Source organism: Molothrus aeneus, chromosome 11 (genome assembly GCF_037042795.1).
Source record: "Molothrus aeneus isolate 106 chromosome 11, BPBGC_Maene_1.0, whole genome shotgun sequence".
NCBI classification, from domain to species: domain Eukaryota; kingdom Metazoa; phylum Chordata; class Aves; order Passeriformes; family Icteridae; genus Molothrus; species Molothrus aeneus.
This window is the reverse complement of record NC_089656.1, coordinates 16819854-16837767: the sequence shown is the minus strand read 5'-3', so window position 1 is coordinate 16837767 and position 17914 is coordinate 16819854. Positions and strand designations below refer to the sequence as shown.

The 17914-nt window shown below is 44.6% G+C and overlaps 1 protein-coding gene across 1 annotated transcript in view; it reads right to left on the bottom strand.

Moving 5' to 3' along the window:
- The window catches only part of CMIP (c-Maf inducing protein), a 131583-nt gene that overhangs the window by 30946 nt on the left and 82723 nt on the right, over positions 1–17914 (bottom strand). The window contains exons 4-6 of the mRNA XM_066557399.1: positions 4196–4357; positions 2993–3034; positions 271–333 (exon numbers count right to left, since the gene is read on the bottom strand). Of these exons, the coding sequence (XP_066413496.1) occupies positions 271–333; positions 2993–3034; positions 4196–4357 (267 nt within the window). The remainder of the gene's footprint in view (positions 1–270; positions 334–2992; positions 3035–4195; positions 4358–17914) is intronic.

The window sequence follows — 17914 nt, the reverse complement described above, 5'->3', positions numbered from 1 at the left end:
CACCTCTTGTGCCCAGACTGAGGTGTGGGAGTCTCAAAATTTTAACTCTCACACACTATCAGGACAAAACACTCTGATATACTAAGCATATGATGGTATTTATCATAATGGTGTTGTTCACCATTCCAGTATCATTGCTTGCTGACCAAAAACTCAACTCAATCTGGGCAGGAGGTAAGAAGTTACAGGAAAAAAAACAACAACTCCCCACTCAAAGAACTACAGTCATGTACAATTATGAGATTTCAGAAAGCAAAGCTGTTCTGATACCTTGCAGAAGAATTCACAGAGGTCAGGAGGAGGATGGTTGTTTTCCAGCAAAGGTGCAATTGCCTTTAAAAAGAAAGGGAGAAAAAGGAGAAAAATTAAATTTCAAGGCAGCAACTGGAGAAAGCATATTGCAGGGAAGTATTTTTTCTTGGGGGCATAAAAGATCACTTTTAGAAAAGGACAAAAGCATCAAAAGAGAAATTAGAGGTGGGCCATGTGTTTATTTTACAAGTAAGCTCAAGCACACCTCTGCTATGAATCCTCAGGAAAACTCTGCTTTTAACTAGATCAGTGTAAATATGTAAAACAGGCAAAGGAGTGCAGTATTTATAATGGTTTAAATGGAAACAGGAGCAGAACTTTTTGCTTTAGGATGTAATACAGCAAGGATGAATCTGGCTCACTGTTTCAGTTAGAACATCTCCCTAAAAGAAAAAACTGAACACCACCACACACACATATCCTTTGTGAAGGAGTTCAAGCTCTTTTTTTTGTGAGAAAGAGCTCACTAAAAGCAACCTAGCACTGCTCTTACCTGGGAAGATCCTATTTATCAAAATCAAGCATCTAACTTTGTAAAAGCTGAGATCAACCATTCCTTTGCTGCTGCACAAACCAATGTGCTTATGCTGGGTAAACACATTGGAGGTCATACCTGCCTCTGAGGGGGTAATGAACTTATGCTGCTGTTGCTTCCTTTGTAAACTAGAAAATGGTACCAGAATAATATATTGTATGTGGTGGTGCCTTCAGGCTTTTCCACTCTTCATTTACAGGGATTCCCAGTACCCATTTCCATGTCAAACACTAAACACAGCAGCCAGGACATTCTGTATTAAGCAACTGAACACCAGATATCTGGATGGCACCTGGGGTTTTACTAAGGCTTTGCTTTGGTTTTTGCTCTCCCTCTCATCTCCTTACTCAGCCCTGAGTGTCTGCTTGCAGCAGCTGTGTTTTCACAGAGGTCAAGATCAGTGTGAATTTTAACAACAAAACCCAAGCAAACTGCAAAGCTCTGTTTGGTTACATGTCAGAACTATGATACTCATTATCATGTGCCATCCTTCTGCAACTGCTCACTCCTCCTCTGGTGGTGGCCCAGCCACAGGGGATTGAAGGAGAACACAACCCCCTCCAGTTGGGAGAGCTCAGAACATCCTTGCTCCCCATCCAACAGCTGAGCTTAAGATCTTTCCTGAACCCATCTTTGGGCTTGTTTACTTCAGGATAATAACAACAGAGACAGTCCTAGGTCATGGCTCTGCCTCTGTGGTCAGTGTGGAAGTGTGACAGCCTGACAAGACCTTTCCAGGGTTTTCCTCACAAATTTATGGCCAGAAGCAGCCATGTGCTGTGCCACCGTGTGCTGTGCCACCTCATGCTGTGCCACCTCGTGCTGTGCCGCCTTGCCCAGCCGTGGCAGCACGTGTGTCCCATCCTGAGCAGGAGGGGACTGGTTGGGATATTGGGATATTGATCAGCCCCAGCACCATCCAGACAAGGAAAGCTGGTCCCATCTGCATGGCCAAGCACTGTGTACTTTCCACATGCTACATAAACACACGGGATTAGCAATTCTTTCCAGGAATAGCCCAGGTTATCTGGGTAATGGCAGTGAGCTCTGAATGCCCAGGAACTGCCAGCTCCTTAATGGCTTGGAATTAACCTACACAAGGACAGGACCTGTTCTGGAGAAGCCATCACCCAGAACAGAGCAATAACAGAGCTGGAAGGACCTTTGGAGGCCACCTGGTTCACCTTCCCTGCTCACAGCAGAGCCACCTCTCATATTTTATTTTAAAATCCTTCCCCTAGTTGTAACTGGGTACCTAAACTACCCTTGGCACCAGAGTTAAATGAAAGTTATGGCAAAGAAAAGTAAATGCTACTTTAGAGATTTATGTCAGTGGTTGATTCCAGCTAAAAGAGTACATTAAACAGCAGTTAAACACAATTAACACCTACTAGCAGCTACCTGCCACCTTGTCATTTTGCAGAAAGTGTCACAGAGATGTGATACAATCAGGTAGTGGGGAGGCTCTAGATTAGATTACTGTGAAAATCTCCTGGAAATTGCCAGAAAATTAAATTAAATCACAGTGATGAGGAACCAAGTTCCACCTCTCTAATACTTTGTTTCACAAGCAACAGAGCTGCCATTTGATTCACTTATTTCTATGGCTAAATAAATGTGACCTACAAAAAAGAAAAAAGTCAAGAGGATATTTTTGAAAATAAGTTAGCAGGGAGTTAAACTGGAATGACACAAGAGCAATCCCTTGCTCACATACCCTCAGCAATGGAGACATTCTGTATATGGCAGCATCAGCCCCTCAGGAAACTACTCAGTCTAAGGGTTTTATAGGGCACATCTGGAAATGATGGGGTTGGACTATTTAAGGTACATATACAGATATGGATATTGCTGTGTAGCCTCCTAAGGAGGCCATTTGGAGAGACTGTTAACACTCAGCCTGCTGTGCTCTCTCACACAGGCTGATGAGAAAGCTTTATTGTAATTCAGCTATGAAATAAGAATAGAGAAATGACAAAGCCACACAAAAAATAGACAAATGGTTTTCATTCCTGCCTAAGTTCAGCAGCATTGGTGGAAAGGCTTTCACATTTGCCCTACTTCACTGGGGCAGAGACAGGCACTAAGAAAACTGTTATCAAACAATATAGATTTGTCCTCAGCTTTTGACAGAAAGGTACTTACCACAATAATGCTCTCATGGTCTTGAGTGGTTAAGTTGTTGTTCTGAAAGAGTTGAATAGAAGAAAGATGAGTGAGCCAAGAGCACCCTTGAGCTGGTACATCAGCACACACAGTCCTCAGCTACCACCAGACACAAGAAGAAAGGCTCAAGACTCAATTGCTTATTTCCTGAATAAAAGCCATGGCATTAAAATCATTCTCCTAAAGGAGGTGGTACAGTGCCTGCTGTGAGGACTGGAGCAAGCCCTCATTGCTCCTTCAGCTCAGCACACAAACACCAGGATGCCAGAGGTCTCAACCAGTTGAGAAAGTAAAGCCAGCAATACATTTCTTTAAAATGCTTTCTTAGGACAAGCTGTATGTCTTTACAAAAATTATTAAAAGGATTGTTGTGGTGGGGTTTTTTTTTTTGTGGCCAGTTTTCCCAAAATTCTTTCTTTAAATACAGAACCAGGAAAAGCCAATAAATTGACTGGAAGTCACCTATGCTACCACCTATGTAGAAGAGTGCTCTGTGCTTTTCCAGCAGCATGATCCATCCAGAGGTTACAATGGGGTGAGTTACTAAGATTTTTGACTACTGCAAGAAAAAACAATAGTGGATATTTCTGCTTGTATCAAATCCTTCTGCTATCACACAGAACTAAGACAAGAAAAGCCTGCTTAGCATTACAATTCCTGTCCATGAAAAGTTAAATACTTGAAACAGATGTTATAGGAGGAAGATAGATAACTCTGAAGAAATACACTTTTCTTTATCAGAATTAATAAAAATAAAATAGCTACACAATTAATTTATTGGGGTGTGTGTGTATATATATTGATACAAAAATTATTGGTCATGGAAGCAAAGCCAATGGAATAGAAGTCAAAGGGAACTTAACCACTGACTTAAGGCATGAGTTAAACCCATGTAAATTTACTGTAGATAATTAAAAAAACCAAAGAAACAAAAAACCAACCAACCAAAAAACCCAAACCAACAAACACAAGATAAATGGGGCTTGTTTTGTTTCCAGAAATCCACGTAACATGGGTCAAATTTTCCTTCTCCCCAGCAAGTGCAAACTCCACTCAAGTGAGCAGAAGTCACAAGCAGACTCGCAGGCAGAATTTTGACAGCCCAAGTTAAAATAAAACCCACCCCCAAACTTTTAACTGTTTGTCTCTCATCTGGAATTGACAGGAGCCCAGCTGAGGTACCTCTGAGAGCAGCTTGGAGACGATCTCCAGGGGTGCCTGGTGGATGGAGTCGTCCTGCAGCGGGGACGTCAGGGCCATGTCCACCAGCGTCCGGATCTCCTTCAGCACCACCTCCCAGCGGCTGGGGTTGCTCAGCACCTTCTTGTACTTGTAAATCTTCTTCTGCAAGACACATGAGAGGGCCACACTGACACCACCATAAACACCCTGAATGCAGCTGTGCTTCCTACTGCCCAAGGGGGCTGCTTTGTATGCTGAGTTTTGCGCCTTTTCTGGTGGCTGAAACACTGTACTCGTAAATGGACAAGAAAACCTTTTATGTTTAAAGCAGTTTCTTCTGTGGAAGCAATGAAAAACCATGATTCTTTTCATTTCAAAATGAGTTTTTTAACTCCAGAGCATCTTTCTTTTCACCATCTCCTCTCGCAAACACCTTCCTCAGGCTAACAACAGATAGATACTTGCTACTGAACTGTTTCTAAAGCTTAAGTTCTTTTTAAGATACTCATTAAGCAAGGGGAGAGAGAGAGAGGCCATCAAAACATCACTCTTCTAGATCCTTTATTCTGAATGTGAATTCATATTCAGAATTCATTTCAATTTTACCAAAGCAAAAAGAAATCTCATAGACCATCTTCTGTCTTGAAGGAGCCTGAAAAGTCATGATGGCATCCTCCAGCTGTAACAGAAGCCAACTTATAAGTCTCCAAATCTTCCACACAACAGCATTTCCACTCTCAAGAACAGCATGCCTGATTGTCTAACCCCATCTGCCCCAGTTCCCTGCATGCCCCTCACCATGTCCAAGCTGTTTCATCAACTGCCCCATCCACAGACCAGCTGGATAAGCAGAGGAAAACTCTTACTCCTCAGCAGCCATGTGACCACAAACTACTGCAGCAGAGGCTGCTTTATATTATGAAAAGCAATCTTTAGAGAAAACCCACCCACCCAAATTCCCAGAGGTGGCTTGGTGGCACTCTACAAGTTCAAGGAAATGATGATGAGTGCTCAAACATCACATCTGAAAACAACACGAGGGGCACATGAGAGCCAGGAGGGGCTGCAGAAGAGCGTGGAGGCAGTGCCAGAGGCAGGGAAGGAGCTCTGCACTGAGGGACAGCAACTGTCAGGACCCCACTTGTGTTTAGTTCACGTTCCCTTCCACTCCCCTCTCTGCAGGAGCCTGGTCCTCTGCAAAAAGGGATGTTGAGAAGTCTGGACACATGCTCAGGTTTATTTAACAGCACTGGCTGGGCATTCATGTTTACGTGAAAACATCAGAGTTTTGCGCTAAAAAGGGATCTTACATTCCTCAGCAGCATTTCCATGAAAATCACATAAACTGCCCATTTTGTGCAGCTCTGCAGATTCCAGCTGCACATTTTGGGCTGTACATGAGTGTAACACAGGCAGGGACTCTGCACAGGGCCCGTGTGCTTTGTTTGGCTTTGGAGCTCTGTGGCTCCTGGCATTTCCCCCACGCTGGCCCAGGGCAGCCCCAGCAGGAACCATCTGAGCACGCTGGCTCTCTGCTTATCAGCCACTTCCTTCCCACCCTGGAGCAGATCTACTGCTCTGCAGCAAACAGTCACCTCTGAACCCCCACCTGAAACACAGGAGAAGAGAACAATGCAGAAAAATACAGATTTCACATGCACTGGGTTTGTCAGCACTGTTAGAGGGGGGAGAGGAGAGTGGCACTAGGCTGACACGTCAAGGCTGATAAAGCAATCCAATTATCTTTTTAATTAAATTCATGCCAAGTACAAAAGCACATTGGCAGTCTAGTTCACACTTCCAGTGCATTTTAAGCCACTGAAAAGCTAAAGGAACATAAAAACATGCTGCAGACATTATCAAATGTGGCTGGGATTTCAAAACTGCACAAAAATCTTTGTTCTTCTGAGCTCCTTGGACAGAGAGAATCCTATGGTGATTTTAAGCTACCAGCACTACTTCTACATCACAGATTTCTTGGACTCTTTAGGAAACTTCAACCATAGAATTTAATTTCTCTTTTTCATGTAGTGCCTTTATTTAGGGTCTTTTTGTTAGACCCACTCCAGCATTAAATTTAAAGTCACCCAGATGGTTTTTTAACTGGAAACAACTACTTTCTGACTTATTAGACAATTTTTAAACTGGAAACAACTCCTTTCTGATTAACTGAGGACACTAAACCAAGCTGGCTCAAGAGATACCATTTCCAATGCTGAAACCTATTCCTTGGCCCTGTACTGTGAAGAAGTCAAAGCAGAATTAGAAGCTGACAAAATGTGGGGACAGGGGGAGGATGAGAGTTAGACCACTGGGTTATTGCATCCCTGCCTCTCTGGGCTGCCCCTTTTTGGGTGAGTTACAACTCATTTCAGAGCAGCTCCTCCAGCCTAAGGGGAAGCTGCTGAAGGGAACTCTTGCCCAACAGGACGCTGCTTAGACAACTCCACCACAAATATCCTTCTTTTGCTGTCAAATCCAGTCTTGCTTGGAGTGAGGGAGGAGGAAGGGAGGTTTTCTTTCCCTTTTAGAGATGCCCATTAAAAGTCAGAATGCTGATGATGCTGACGTACATCAGAGGGAAGACAGCAGGAGCTTTACCCACTGCCATGCAGGGAGGACCAACCAAAGCTCCTGCTCAGGGCAGGCAAGGACTCAAGGGGAGCATCAGGGGACAGCCACCTTTGCAGACACACCAAGCCTGCTGCAAGCACAGAATCCAAGTTTATCAGTGTGTGCTTCACGTTTCCAGCACAAAGGCCTGAGTGGCACTGACAGACTGAGCTGCAGCCTGTGAACAGCATTACAGGAGTCTTGAATGATGGTGGGAAAGCAGCAGAAAATAAATAAATAAACAGAGGAGCCATCCCCAAGAGGGTTGAACTCTGCTGTCCTGAACCTTTGGCCACGGTTACAGTGCTGTTTTTCTCAGCAGAATGCTTTTCACTGTTGAGCGCCTTGCTGAAAGCCTCAATTAAAGCCTGAAACCTATCAGTGGGTTACAGAAGCAATTTGCTGTGTCTCAGCAAGCACTTAGGCAACACTGAGCCATCTGCTCCATTCTACCTGTGCTGGCTCCAGAGCAGGGAGCAACGATCACTCAACAAGCTGAAAAACAAAGCTGCCTGGTAAAGACCCACATGGAGAACAAGAATGTCAGTCCAGGAGTTCACTCCCCCTGGATGTAGCTGTAAAAGATGCCCTAAAGTTGCTGAAAAAATTCACACAACATTTATCATTAATAGCCTGAACAAGAAAAATACCAGGGTAGGAATCCAGTTTCTAGGGGGATTTCACTAAAAGCTCCTGTGAAAATTTATGTGAGTGAAAATAAGATATGCCAGCTTGGAATTTGACCCTCCTAGTTACTGACCAGCCAGAGCCACACAGCCAGTGTCACTCCAAAATCTTGCCATGCTGACTTTAAATGCAAAACCACTGAATTTATTAAGTACCCAGAAGAAGCAGAATGAGGAGAATAAGTGACACGGACAGGGCATCCTTCATTCCCAAATCACTCTAATTAATTAAGTCTTGCAAAAACTCCAAGACTTAAGTCTCAATCCCCTTTTACAGGAGGAAAGTACTGAAGTCCATGTTTGAAAAATTACTTTTCTAAAGTTATTTAGCTAGGAAATGTGACAAAAATCTATAAGCAGTCATTTTTACCATCAGTGCTCAAAAGCCTTTGAACACTGCTGTCAAAAGAAACTTCAAGAGAGCCTAGGAAACTTTGAGTTTTTTTAAGTAAGGTCTTTGTATATTTTTCTAGCCTATAATAGCCTCATCTTGTAGCCCTTGCTCATACACCACTTTCTTGGACAAGAATGATAATACTGATGTAGTCAACAGCTAAGGAAAATGGACTCTAATGCACAAAATCAGCCAGCATAGAACATTTGCCTTGTTCAGCCCTAGCAAGACCTTTCATGTTAGGAACATCTTAAAGCAGTGACCACACCTGATCCAAAAAGGGAAAAATGAAGTTAGCCTTTTTGATGACAAAATTTCATCCTTGCTTTGCCACTGCCAGCCAGAGAACGTTCTGTACTCTCGGGAACCTGTCTTCCCATCAGCAAATACTATTTCATTACATAAAGAAAATTAATGGCCATCCCTAATGCTGAAGAGCCTGCTAAATTCTAGCTCTCTTCCCCCTTTACCACATGCAGCCTGCAAAGGATCATTTGAGTCTTTAGCAGGGAGGAATGGGACCAGAAGGATGGGGGAGAGGCTGAAGCTCCTGCAGGATGGGACAGGCTGGAGCCCCTGCAGGAATGGGACAGGCTGCAGCTCCTGCAGGAATGGGAGAGGATGGAGCTCCTGCAGGAATGGGACAGACTGCAGCTCCTGCAGGAATGGGAGAGGATGGAGCTCCTGCAGGAATGGGAGAGGCTGCAGCTCCTGCAGGAATGGGACAGGCTGCAGCTCCTGCAGGAATGGGAGAGGCTGCAGCTCCTGCAGGAATGGGAGAGGATGGAGCTCCTGCAGGAATGGGAGAGGCTGCAGCTCCTGCAGGAATGGGACAGGCTGCAGCTCCTGCAGGAATGGGACAGGCTGGGGCTCCTGCAGGAATGGGACAGGCTGCAGCTCCTGCAGGAATGGGACAGGCTGCAGCTCCTGCAGGAACGGGCACTGCCCTGGAGGGCTGTGGGTGCCAGCAATTGTTTATTTCTTGCTGAGCAACCAGAGCAGCTCCAGCAAGAGGGAAAAGGTCAGGCTCCCGCACAAAGGTCCCCCCAGCTCACTGCGGGGACGGGTGACACAGGCTGGTGTTACACTTGATGTTGACAGTGCTTATGTAAAATGGAGGTGCCTCTTGCTAGATGCAAATCTGCAGAGATAAAAACAACACCGAGAGCAGACTCTGGAAAGGTTTTCTCCGCTGCAGCAGAACATTTTGTTCAAACGCTGCGTAACAAGGAACAGGAAGAGTTGCTGGCGATGTCCAACACACATGTTGGCCTGTCCTACAAAGCCCAGGTGCACCATGAATTCTACAGCATCACCTGCTAGTATTTTGACCTTAAACTCATTATCTTCATGCAAACAAAGAGGGCATGGCATCCCAAAAGTTGGCCACACCCATATTCTGTTTTTAATATTAGCAGGTATCACTTCATGGTATTCTGAAAAATACCTAAGGTTAACTTGCTGCTAATAGAACTTTCCCTGCTAGTCAGAGATGAACTTAAATCACCAGTTGAATCCACTGAGAGCTTTTGGAACTATGTTCCTGCCTGCAACATTTACCAATATTAAAAAAAAAAAAAAGAAACTTACCTGAAAAGACGAAGTCCATAGAAAGTCCCAATCCAGCCAAGGGGCTGGGGCTGGGATGAGATTATGGAAACTTTTCTAAACCAGGGACTTCAAACTGCTCATGCTGCAGTAATCAAACTCTTCCTGACCTTCTGAAAGTTCTGTACAGAAAGACTAATGTGCTGCTCTCTAAAATAGAGATATGCTGTAAAACAGCAGCAGCAAACTTTTGCTCTCCATCATATTTTCAGGTCACAGCATTTTTTGCATATTTCACAGCATTTTTTGCATATTTCATTCTACCCGGTGCAAAATGCTGAAGTGCATCTGTGCTTCAGTTGCTTCTCTGAATGCAACTGCCTTGGTTGAGTCTCACTTTCCCATAAATTCCTTGACACAGGCCAGAGAAATGGAGGGAAATATTATAGGATAAGCTCTTCTGATTCTCACTCAGTTAAGGTCTAAACAACACTTTGTTTTTTGCCAACTCATATAAAAAAGATCCTGGTAAAATCACCATTATTTATTACACTGAGACTGGCACCTGTGAATCCACAGCCTGAGTAAATACACCCAGTGACATTCTCTGCCCTGAGCAGCTCACAGTCTACATAATTAAAAGCAAGAAGCAGAGAAAGAGCAAGAAAACCAAGGTGATTTTCTTGATGTCATATGGCAAGGCAGGAACAGAGCCGAACTGAAGTGTTCTGACCCTCAGGCCTCCAAGACAATTGCTGGATCCTGGTGCCCCAAGGAGAAACACCACTGGCAGGCACTGTGCCTGCAGCAACTTGAACGCTGATACCCTGTTGCTGTGCTTCCCCATCTCACCATCTCCGGCCACCACCTTTTTCAGTCTACCCTGGTTTTTTCCACCAGTGTCTCCAGATCTCACTAAGCCAGGCAAGAACCCCCCAAGGCTCAGGTCAGCACCATTCCAGAACTCCCCAAAGCTCAGGTCAGCACCATTCCAGAACCCCCAAGGCTCAGGTCAGCTCCGTTCCAGAACTCCCCAAAGCTCAGGTCAGCACCATTCCAGACCCTCCCAAAGCTCAGGTCAGCTCCATTCCAGACCCTCCCAAAGCTCAGGTCAGCTCCATTCCAGAACCCCCAAGGCTCAGGTCAGCTCCATTCCAGACCCTCCCAAAGCTCAGGTCAGCACCATTCCAGACCCTCCCAAAGCTCAGGTCAGCACCATTCCAGACCCTCCCAAAGCTCAGGTCAGCACCATTCCAGAACCCCCCCAAAGCTCAGGTCAGCACCATTCCAGAACCCCCCCAAAGCTCAGGTCAGCACCATTCCAGAACCCCCCCAAAGCTCAGGTCAGCACCATTCCAGAACCCCCCCAAAGCTCAGGTCAGCACCATTCCAGAACCCCCCCAAAGCTCAGGTCAGCTCTGTTCCAGACCCCCTGAAGGCTCAGGTCAGCTCCATTCCAGACCCTCCCAAAGCTCAGGTCAGCTCCATTCCAGAACTCCCCAAAGCTCAGGTCAGCTCTGTTCCAGACCCCCCCCAAGGCTCAGGTCAGCTCCATTCCAGAGCTGCCAGAGTTCAATGGGTTCAGCAAGCAGTGACGTGGGTTCAGCTGTTACTGATGCACGAGCTGGAACAACCACACAGACTCTTCCCCCAGGCACAGGGTTTGTCCTTTGCTCAGGTACCACTGGGACAGTACCACTGCAAAGGAAAAGAATGCTGAAATAAACACAATTTTAAAGGCGTGCAACAGAGACAGAACACATTCCTGCTTGAACCAGGAGAAGTGCAAAGTGGACACAGGACAAAGGGGGGGTGACAGGCCAGGCTCCTCGGTCACCTCTCAGCATGACACTGGGCAGCTGCAACATTAATGCACTGAAGAACTTGCTCCCAAAGCAAGTTCTTTGGGATATATCTTATATATATATATAATAAGATATAGATATAATAATATAGATATAATAAGACATATCTTTTATATATATATATATCTATCTATCTCCATCCTCCTCCTTTGCACACAGCTGTCAACTGACTGCCTATCCTTCTGGGCTTCTGCTCTCTGATGTGCTCAACAGTGCTGCAAAGAGATCCTTCAGTAACAACAGGGGATGAGAGGATGGAACAGGAAGGTTATTTTACCCAAGGGAAAGGAAGAATAATTAAACCATGAAATTCATGAGCTCCACTGAAGACAAACCTGCATGCAAATGCAGCGTGTGTCTCCAAAAACTGAAAGAAACTTAAAAATTGTGGCTTCCTTCTAGGGAAGAGGTCATCTTTGGCATCCTTGACCTCCCCACTACCAAGGAAAGAAACTGGGCTTTATTTCTGCTGGTGCCCTGTCTTCCCTCAAATCCCTGCACAGCCCTCAAGTCTCTGTAAGATGCAGGAACACAGCTGGTCGAGCCAAACCCAACTCTACCTCATTCCTGCATCTGAGATGCCCTAAACCCAGCTAGAAAACGCAAAAAGCCAGCGGTGGCTCCAGCTGCACTTTGCCTGGGCTAATGTGGTTACTGCTGTAATCAGACCTGTCCACAGGGGAGACGTTTTTTGGCATGGGTGACGCTGATGCATTCCCCGAAACCCTCCATCCCTGCTTCCATTTCCTTTTGGCAAACGTTCCCATTCTTCAGGCCCCAGTTCCAGCACCAGCTTTACACTTCAGGTTGGCAAAACATCAGCTTTCATCCTGCACAGAGCAACTGCTGTTCCGTATTTTTCGTACCAGAGCCAAGCTGGGGTTTGTTTTTGACGTTGCTTTGGCTATGCGGAATTTCACTATGACTGCAGATACTCCAGCAGAAGCACAAGCCACTCCCTGCTTGCAAAAAGCATTGGTGTCTCGGGTTGAAAATTCCATGTGACATCTCCCCAAATGAAGAAATATTTTAAAATATCTTGCCCATGAGCATTTGGGTGTTTTGGTTTGGTTTTTTTTTTTACTACGCAGAAGTCACACAACATTTTTTCTTCCTTATCTTGGGTAGGAGAACAAACTTCCAAACAGTTTATCAACACAGTTGTCCCAGACATGCAGGAAAGGTTTGCCCTAACTGCAGGCTGGTGAGGAGGAAGTTTACAAACCCTCCTGAGTTACTTGAATATCTCCTGCAGAACGAGTGAGAAAAATTTTCACCGAGAGTTTGCTGGCCTCACTCAACAGGGCAGGAGCCAGACACCCTGCTCAAGCTACAGGATTTGAACAGCCTCTGACTCATTAGCAGAAGGAAGGTTTCAAACATGTTCAGACACAGCTGCTTCCTCCTCTTGCAGGACCTCACTGCTCCCTGCAGCAGCTTTGGCCCTTTTCTCCAGAGCAGCAAATGCCCCTCATGGCCACTGTCAGTACATCAGGATCTCAGTGTTCTGAGATCCAGAGGTGTGAGTCTGACCTGCTCCTGTATCTGCAGCATGACCCAGAGCCAGAAAAATAATGTCCAATTCAAAAAAATTAAAAAAAAATAAAGCAGACTACTAGAAAAAAGCAGGAATATAATATAAAAATAATGTCCAATTCAAAAAAAATTAAAAAAAAAATAAAGCAGACTACTAGAAAAAAGCAGGAATATTTTTAGCAGAAAATTTAAAAAAAAATAAAGCAGACTACTAGAAAAAAACAGGAACACTCCCCACTTTCTGAAGCCTTCAGTGGACTAACTGCACTGAGTGCACAGAGGCAAAAAAGTAGTATTAAATAACTAAAGCACAGCAGACACAGTGTGACTGTGGATTTTGACATGCAGCAAACAGAGCACAGGTGCCACAAGGCACTGTGACAGTAAGTGCCATCTAGGTGTGGTCCTTGCTGTGTGCTTTTCTGTGCAGAGACCTACAGTTAATGACTACATTATAAAATGCCTCTGACATCCTGATCCAGGTTCCTAATTCCTTTTATCTTCGTGCCCTTTATGTTCTACACATGATGGCTGTGTCTGTGGAGCCTTGGCATCCACCAGCTCTCAGCCTATGGTGGGAATAAATGACTTGGCCACTGCAGAGAAAAGATACTGGGTAGGAAAAAAAAAAAAGGGAGCAGGCACAATCTTATCATCACTGCACTTTGACCAGGTCTGGCAAAGCACAAAGCGCACAAGGCCACCGTGGAGCAGAGCCAGGCATACCTGCTGTGCAGAGCCCCCCTGCTCTGGCACTGCACCCTTCAGATCCCACTCAGGCATGAGAGAGCTGGTGACCCACTGGAACACAGGACGTGGTGGCCTCACCTGCAAGGCTGCACAGCACACGCCAGAATTTTCAGGCATGTGAGAACCCTGATGGGAAGGACTCGCCACCTGAGAAACCACCTCCAACTGGGAGTAAGCAGCTACTATCGCTACACATTGTAGTAACTGCTAACAAAAGATAACCTCAGGAAGATAATCTATCCCCCTTTCATTTTCTGGGAAATTCCAGTAAGCTGAGGTAGCCCCAAGGAGTACACAAAGCAATTATTTCTTCCCGGATATGCAAAATGTATTAAAAAGCCACGTCATCCCTTTTCCTTATTACTCTCTACTGCTGGCAGTGGACACTCTCAGCTTTTTCTGCTCTCCTCCCCTCTCACCAGTCAGCAAAACCTTCCAAATGGACGTTTACCCACCTGTTTCACTTTCCCCTCCTTGGCAAATGTATTATTTTGCTGATTTTTCTAGCTCCTCAACACCATACATGGCTTTGAAATGGGCTTCTCTCTTGTGCACCTGCATCATCAATGTCGTCAGCAAGAGAGATGTGCACGGCTCGAGGAACATGTTTGTGTCAGAGAGCTGCTGCAGAGCCTTAGGGAGAGCAGGGACTGGATGCTGATGAGATGTTTGCAAGCATCTTAAAAGGGACTTCAGAAAAGCAGGGTATTTCTTTATGGGCTTTGGAGCACTGTATTTTCCAGTTTCTCACAGGGAGATGCCCAATTTCAGAGCAGCATTTGCATCTGAAACATTCCCATCACTTTGTTCCCTGTTTTCATATTGCATTTTATTGTGCCACATCAGCACAAACCCCCAAACCTCCTGCAACTCTTCAGCCTACCAAAACGCCCCTGGATCCCTGCAACTTCCTTGTTTTCCTTCTATTTGGCACAAATGCTAAGTGATGTGCAAGACTGAATGAAGACTCACAGTTTCCAGCTTTCTGATCCCAAGACTCACATCCTTGCTGAGAAGCAGAGATCACTGGGGTGCTCCCAGAACCACTGCCCACCTCATGCTCAGAATCACTCCCAACACCCCTGCTGTCCTTGAGGGATCTCCCCTCTGCTCACACAGCCTGATCCAGTATTCCCATCTTAAATAAGACAGCAAAGAGCACCAGAAACCAGGAGATGGGGAATATCTGCAATGCAATGGCTTCTGAATTCTGAAAGAGGCGAATGAAGGATATACTGGCTTTCAGATACTTTTTTTTTTAATTTTAAAACCATCAGTGTTCTAGGAAAAAAAGACAAGGAGCTGTGACAGAAAAGATGAACATGAGGCTTACAGCAAGAGCTAGGGCAGGCTGTGACACTTGCAATATACTGCTTTACAGTTTTCTTTGGGTATTAGCAGCAGTTTTATAATCCCCTAATACATTATGTATACTATAATGTAAGGACAAAACTGTGCAAGAAAGGAAAGAGAAATTTAAAACAACTCCTAGATACCCTTTGCCCCTTCAGGGTCACGGAGGTCTTGTGACACCAAGAGTTCTCATAAGAGCCAGAATGCAGAACTGGGCCCCAAGGCAGCAGCTTAACAAGGCACTTAGCATGTGTCATCTCCCAGAGTTAGGTTTTCACACCCAATGCATCATGCAAGGAGGATAATTACACTCCTGGGAAAGCCTACCAGTCTTGTCCTGTCTCCACAAGAGATCTCCTAAAACCAGATTTTTCTGCAGCCAGAAACCTGAACAAGAGAATAATTTTGGTGCAGCTCTATGTTATGACAGCTATAGATAAGAAGGTGTAATTTGGTGAAATTCTTGGTCACCATGACCTCAAAATCCTGAATTGCAAAGAATTAGTCATAAGGTCAGCCCTGGAATAATGCAGAGGAGCAATTCACCAGCAAAAAACCTGAGGCTCCCTCTTGGCCAGCAGCTCAGCATTCCTGAGAAACAACATATTCCAGCAATTGTATGTGCTCCTCTTCAGAACTGAGACCTAAGCACACAACAAGAAGCTGACCTGTTTATTCAGCTGTTTTTGACACCCCTCTATCTTCAGACCTAATATTAGTTTGAATAGGATAGCATCCAAGTCTAGAGGGGAAAATTTAGAGCTGGTCCTGACTTAGCTAAAGCAAGATAGAAAATAACTATCTAGTTTCTACTCAAATTTCACCACCAGGCCATGAATTGGCTTGACTTCTGCCTCCTTAAAAAAGGCCATTTTGGCAATAAAGGAGGCAGCTAGGAGTGCACAAATCTCGTGTGCCTGTGGCTGGATGACGGCAGGGCAGCTCAGAGCAGCAGCCCAGCTCCAGGCTGGCATCCCAGCATGCTGCTGAGAGCCTCCTTGGGCTGGACAAAGTGCTGTGCTGACATTGGACATGCAGCTCCCAGATCTGGAGTGATTCACGTGAGGCCAACACAGAGCACAGCCCGTGCTCAGCTGCCACTGCTGCAGATGTTCCTTCTGGGAGGAACCTGCTCCAGTGGCCCCCCCAGAAAGAGTGAGGTATTTTCCCAGTGCAAAGGCAGTGAAAGCTTAAAAAAAAAAATAAAATCTAGCCACTCCACCTGTTCCAGTTCTTAAAACATAACCAGCATTTCATAAAATGAATAGAAGGAAAAACTTTCTGTCAACATCTTGTCTGTTTTTCATCTATTCATTTCTACCTCCCAAGTGAGATCCGTGCCTTTCTGCTATGGCAGCACAGCTACCTCCAGCAAAATGAGATCCCAGAAACAGAAAACAAGGCCAAGAATTTTCAAGTGACTTCTGATAACAGATGGCCTGAGACTGTCAAACTCGTGCTGGAAAATGAGAGAGGCAACAGACTTCATGTGCTCATGAAGACATCTCAAGCCAAAAAAGAAAGCAAAAAAAAAGACAAAAAGACATCCTCCCAGCTTAACTACAAAAAATAAATGTTATGGAAATAAAAGGCTGTTAAGTATGACAAGATTTCCATTATGTTGTTCCTGAATTTGCAATGAGGTTGTTCAGATAAGAAACAGGGTGGTTTTTTCAATCACCAGATGAAAAGCAGGTACACACAGCTGCATTTCATGTTACCTTTCATAGAGAAAAGAAGAACAAACCATGACAGCAAACATCAACTTCACCATGAGAAGAGTCATCAAAAACTGAAAAGTGGTCTCACTATGCTCAGCAGAAAGCTCAGACTGGCACCAGTCTCACTTCTTGACAACAAAGATCCATTTACACACCACTGGACCCCACATCTGTTCCCTACAAAGTCTGGCCTGGAACAGCACCATGATGCAGAGGAAAGGTAGGATATCTTAAATAACTGTTCATGGTCTCCCATAGCTGGTACCCAAGCATTTCAGAGGAAGAGAACAACTATCAGCCAAAAACTTGTGGGCTGCCTTTTATCTGTCCAAGCAATAAACCTGCTTGTCCAAAACCAGTGTGTCATCAAAGCCCACAATGCTCCCAAAACCCTGGGGCTGTGAAAGGCAAAACCTAATTCCACATCTTTGCTTCCCATCATGGCTTGCACATAGACACAAAAGGAAAAAGGAATAAAAAAGCCATTGTTGGCCTAATTGTATCCTAATTATTTATTGTTTTACCTTAAAGTAAAAGAAAATGTAATCTTCTCTGTTCTGTGAAAATACCTCAATGTTTCAGTTAAAGAAAGCAAAGAAGCAGCCAAGAGAGTTATGGTTTTGTGTGCTGAGTAACCACCATGGAGAGGCCTGAAGCCCAGAACTACCACTCCAAAGAACTGCTGAGCTCTTCAAATAGAATATTCACTATGCAGTAGAGCACAGGGCTGTGGAATTGTCACAGGGTACCAAATCTTCCTCTCTCAGATCATAAATCAGGTCACTAAACACACTGGCCCTTTTAACTATATCCAATGTGATTTTTTTCCCAGATCTCACAGTTTTAAGGCAAGATTTACTGAGATTTAAGGCTGTAAATTTCTTTAATGCCATCATTTAAATTCTATATAACCCCCACTCCTGTATCAGCACTATTTTTAATCATTACCATGGTGACAAAGCCGTAAAGGTGCTTTACACAAGCAAGGCTTTACCACACTTTCAAGAACAGTTGCTCTTAACTTATTATTTTGCAGTTTTAAATTTCAAAGAAGAGTAACTCACTCTGAACATTCACCATTTGATACAAAAACTGATACTCACCCATGGCTATTGCATAAAAAAATACTAATTAACAAGAACTTCATAACCTGGTCACAGTAAAGACCAGAGAGCATATAATCATTCAGGTCAAGTATGACTTTATTTGACAGTCAATCCCTTTGCAATTTAAAGGGCTGCCTGTGCATGGAA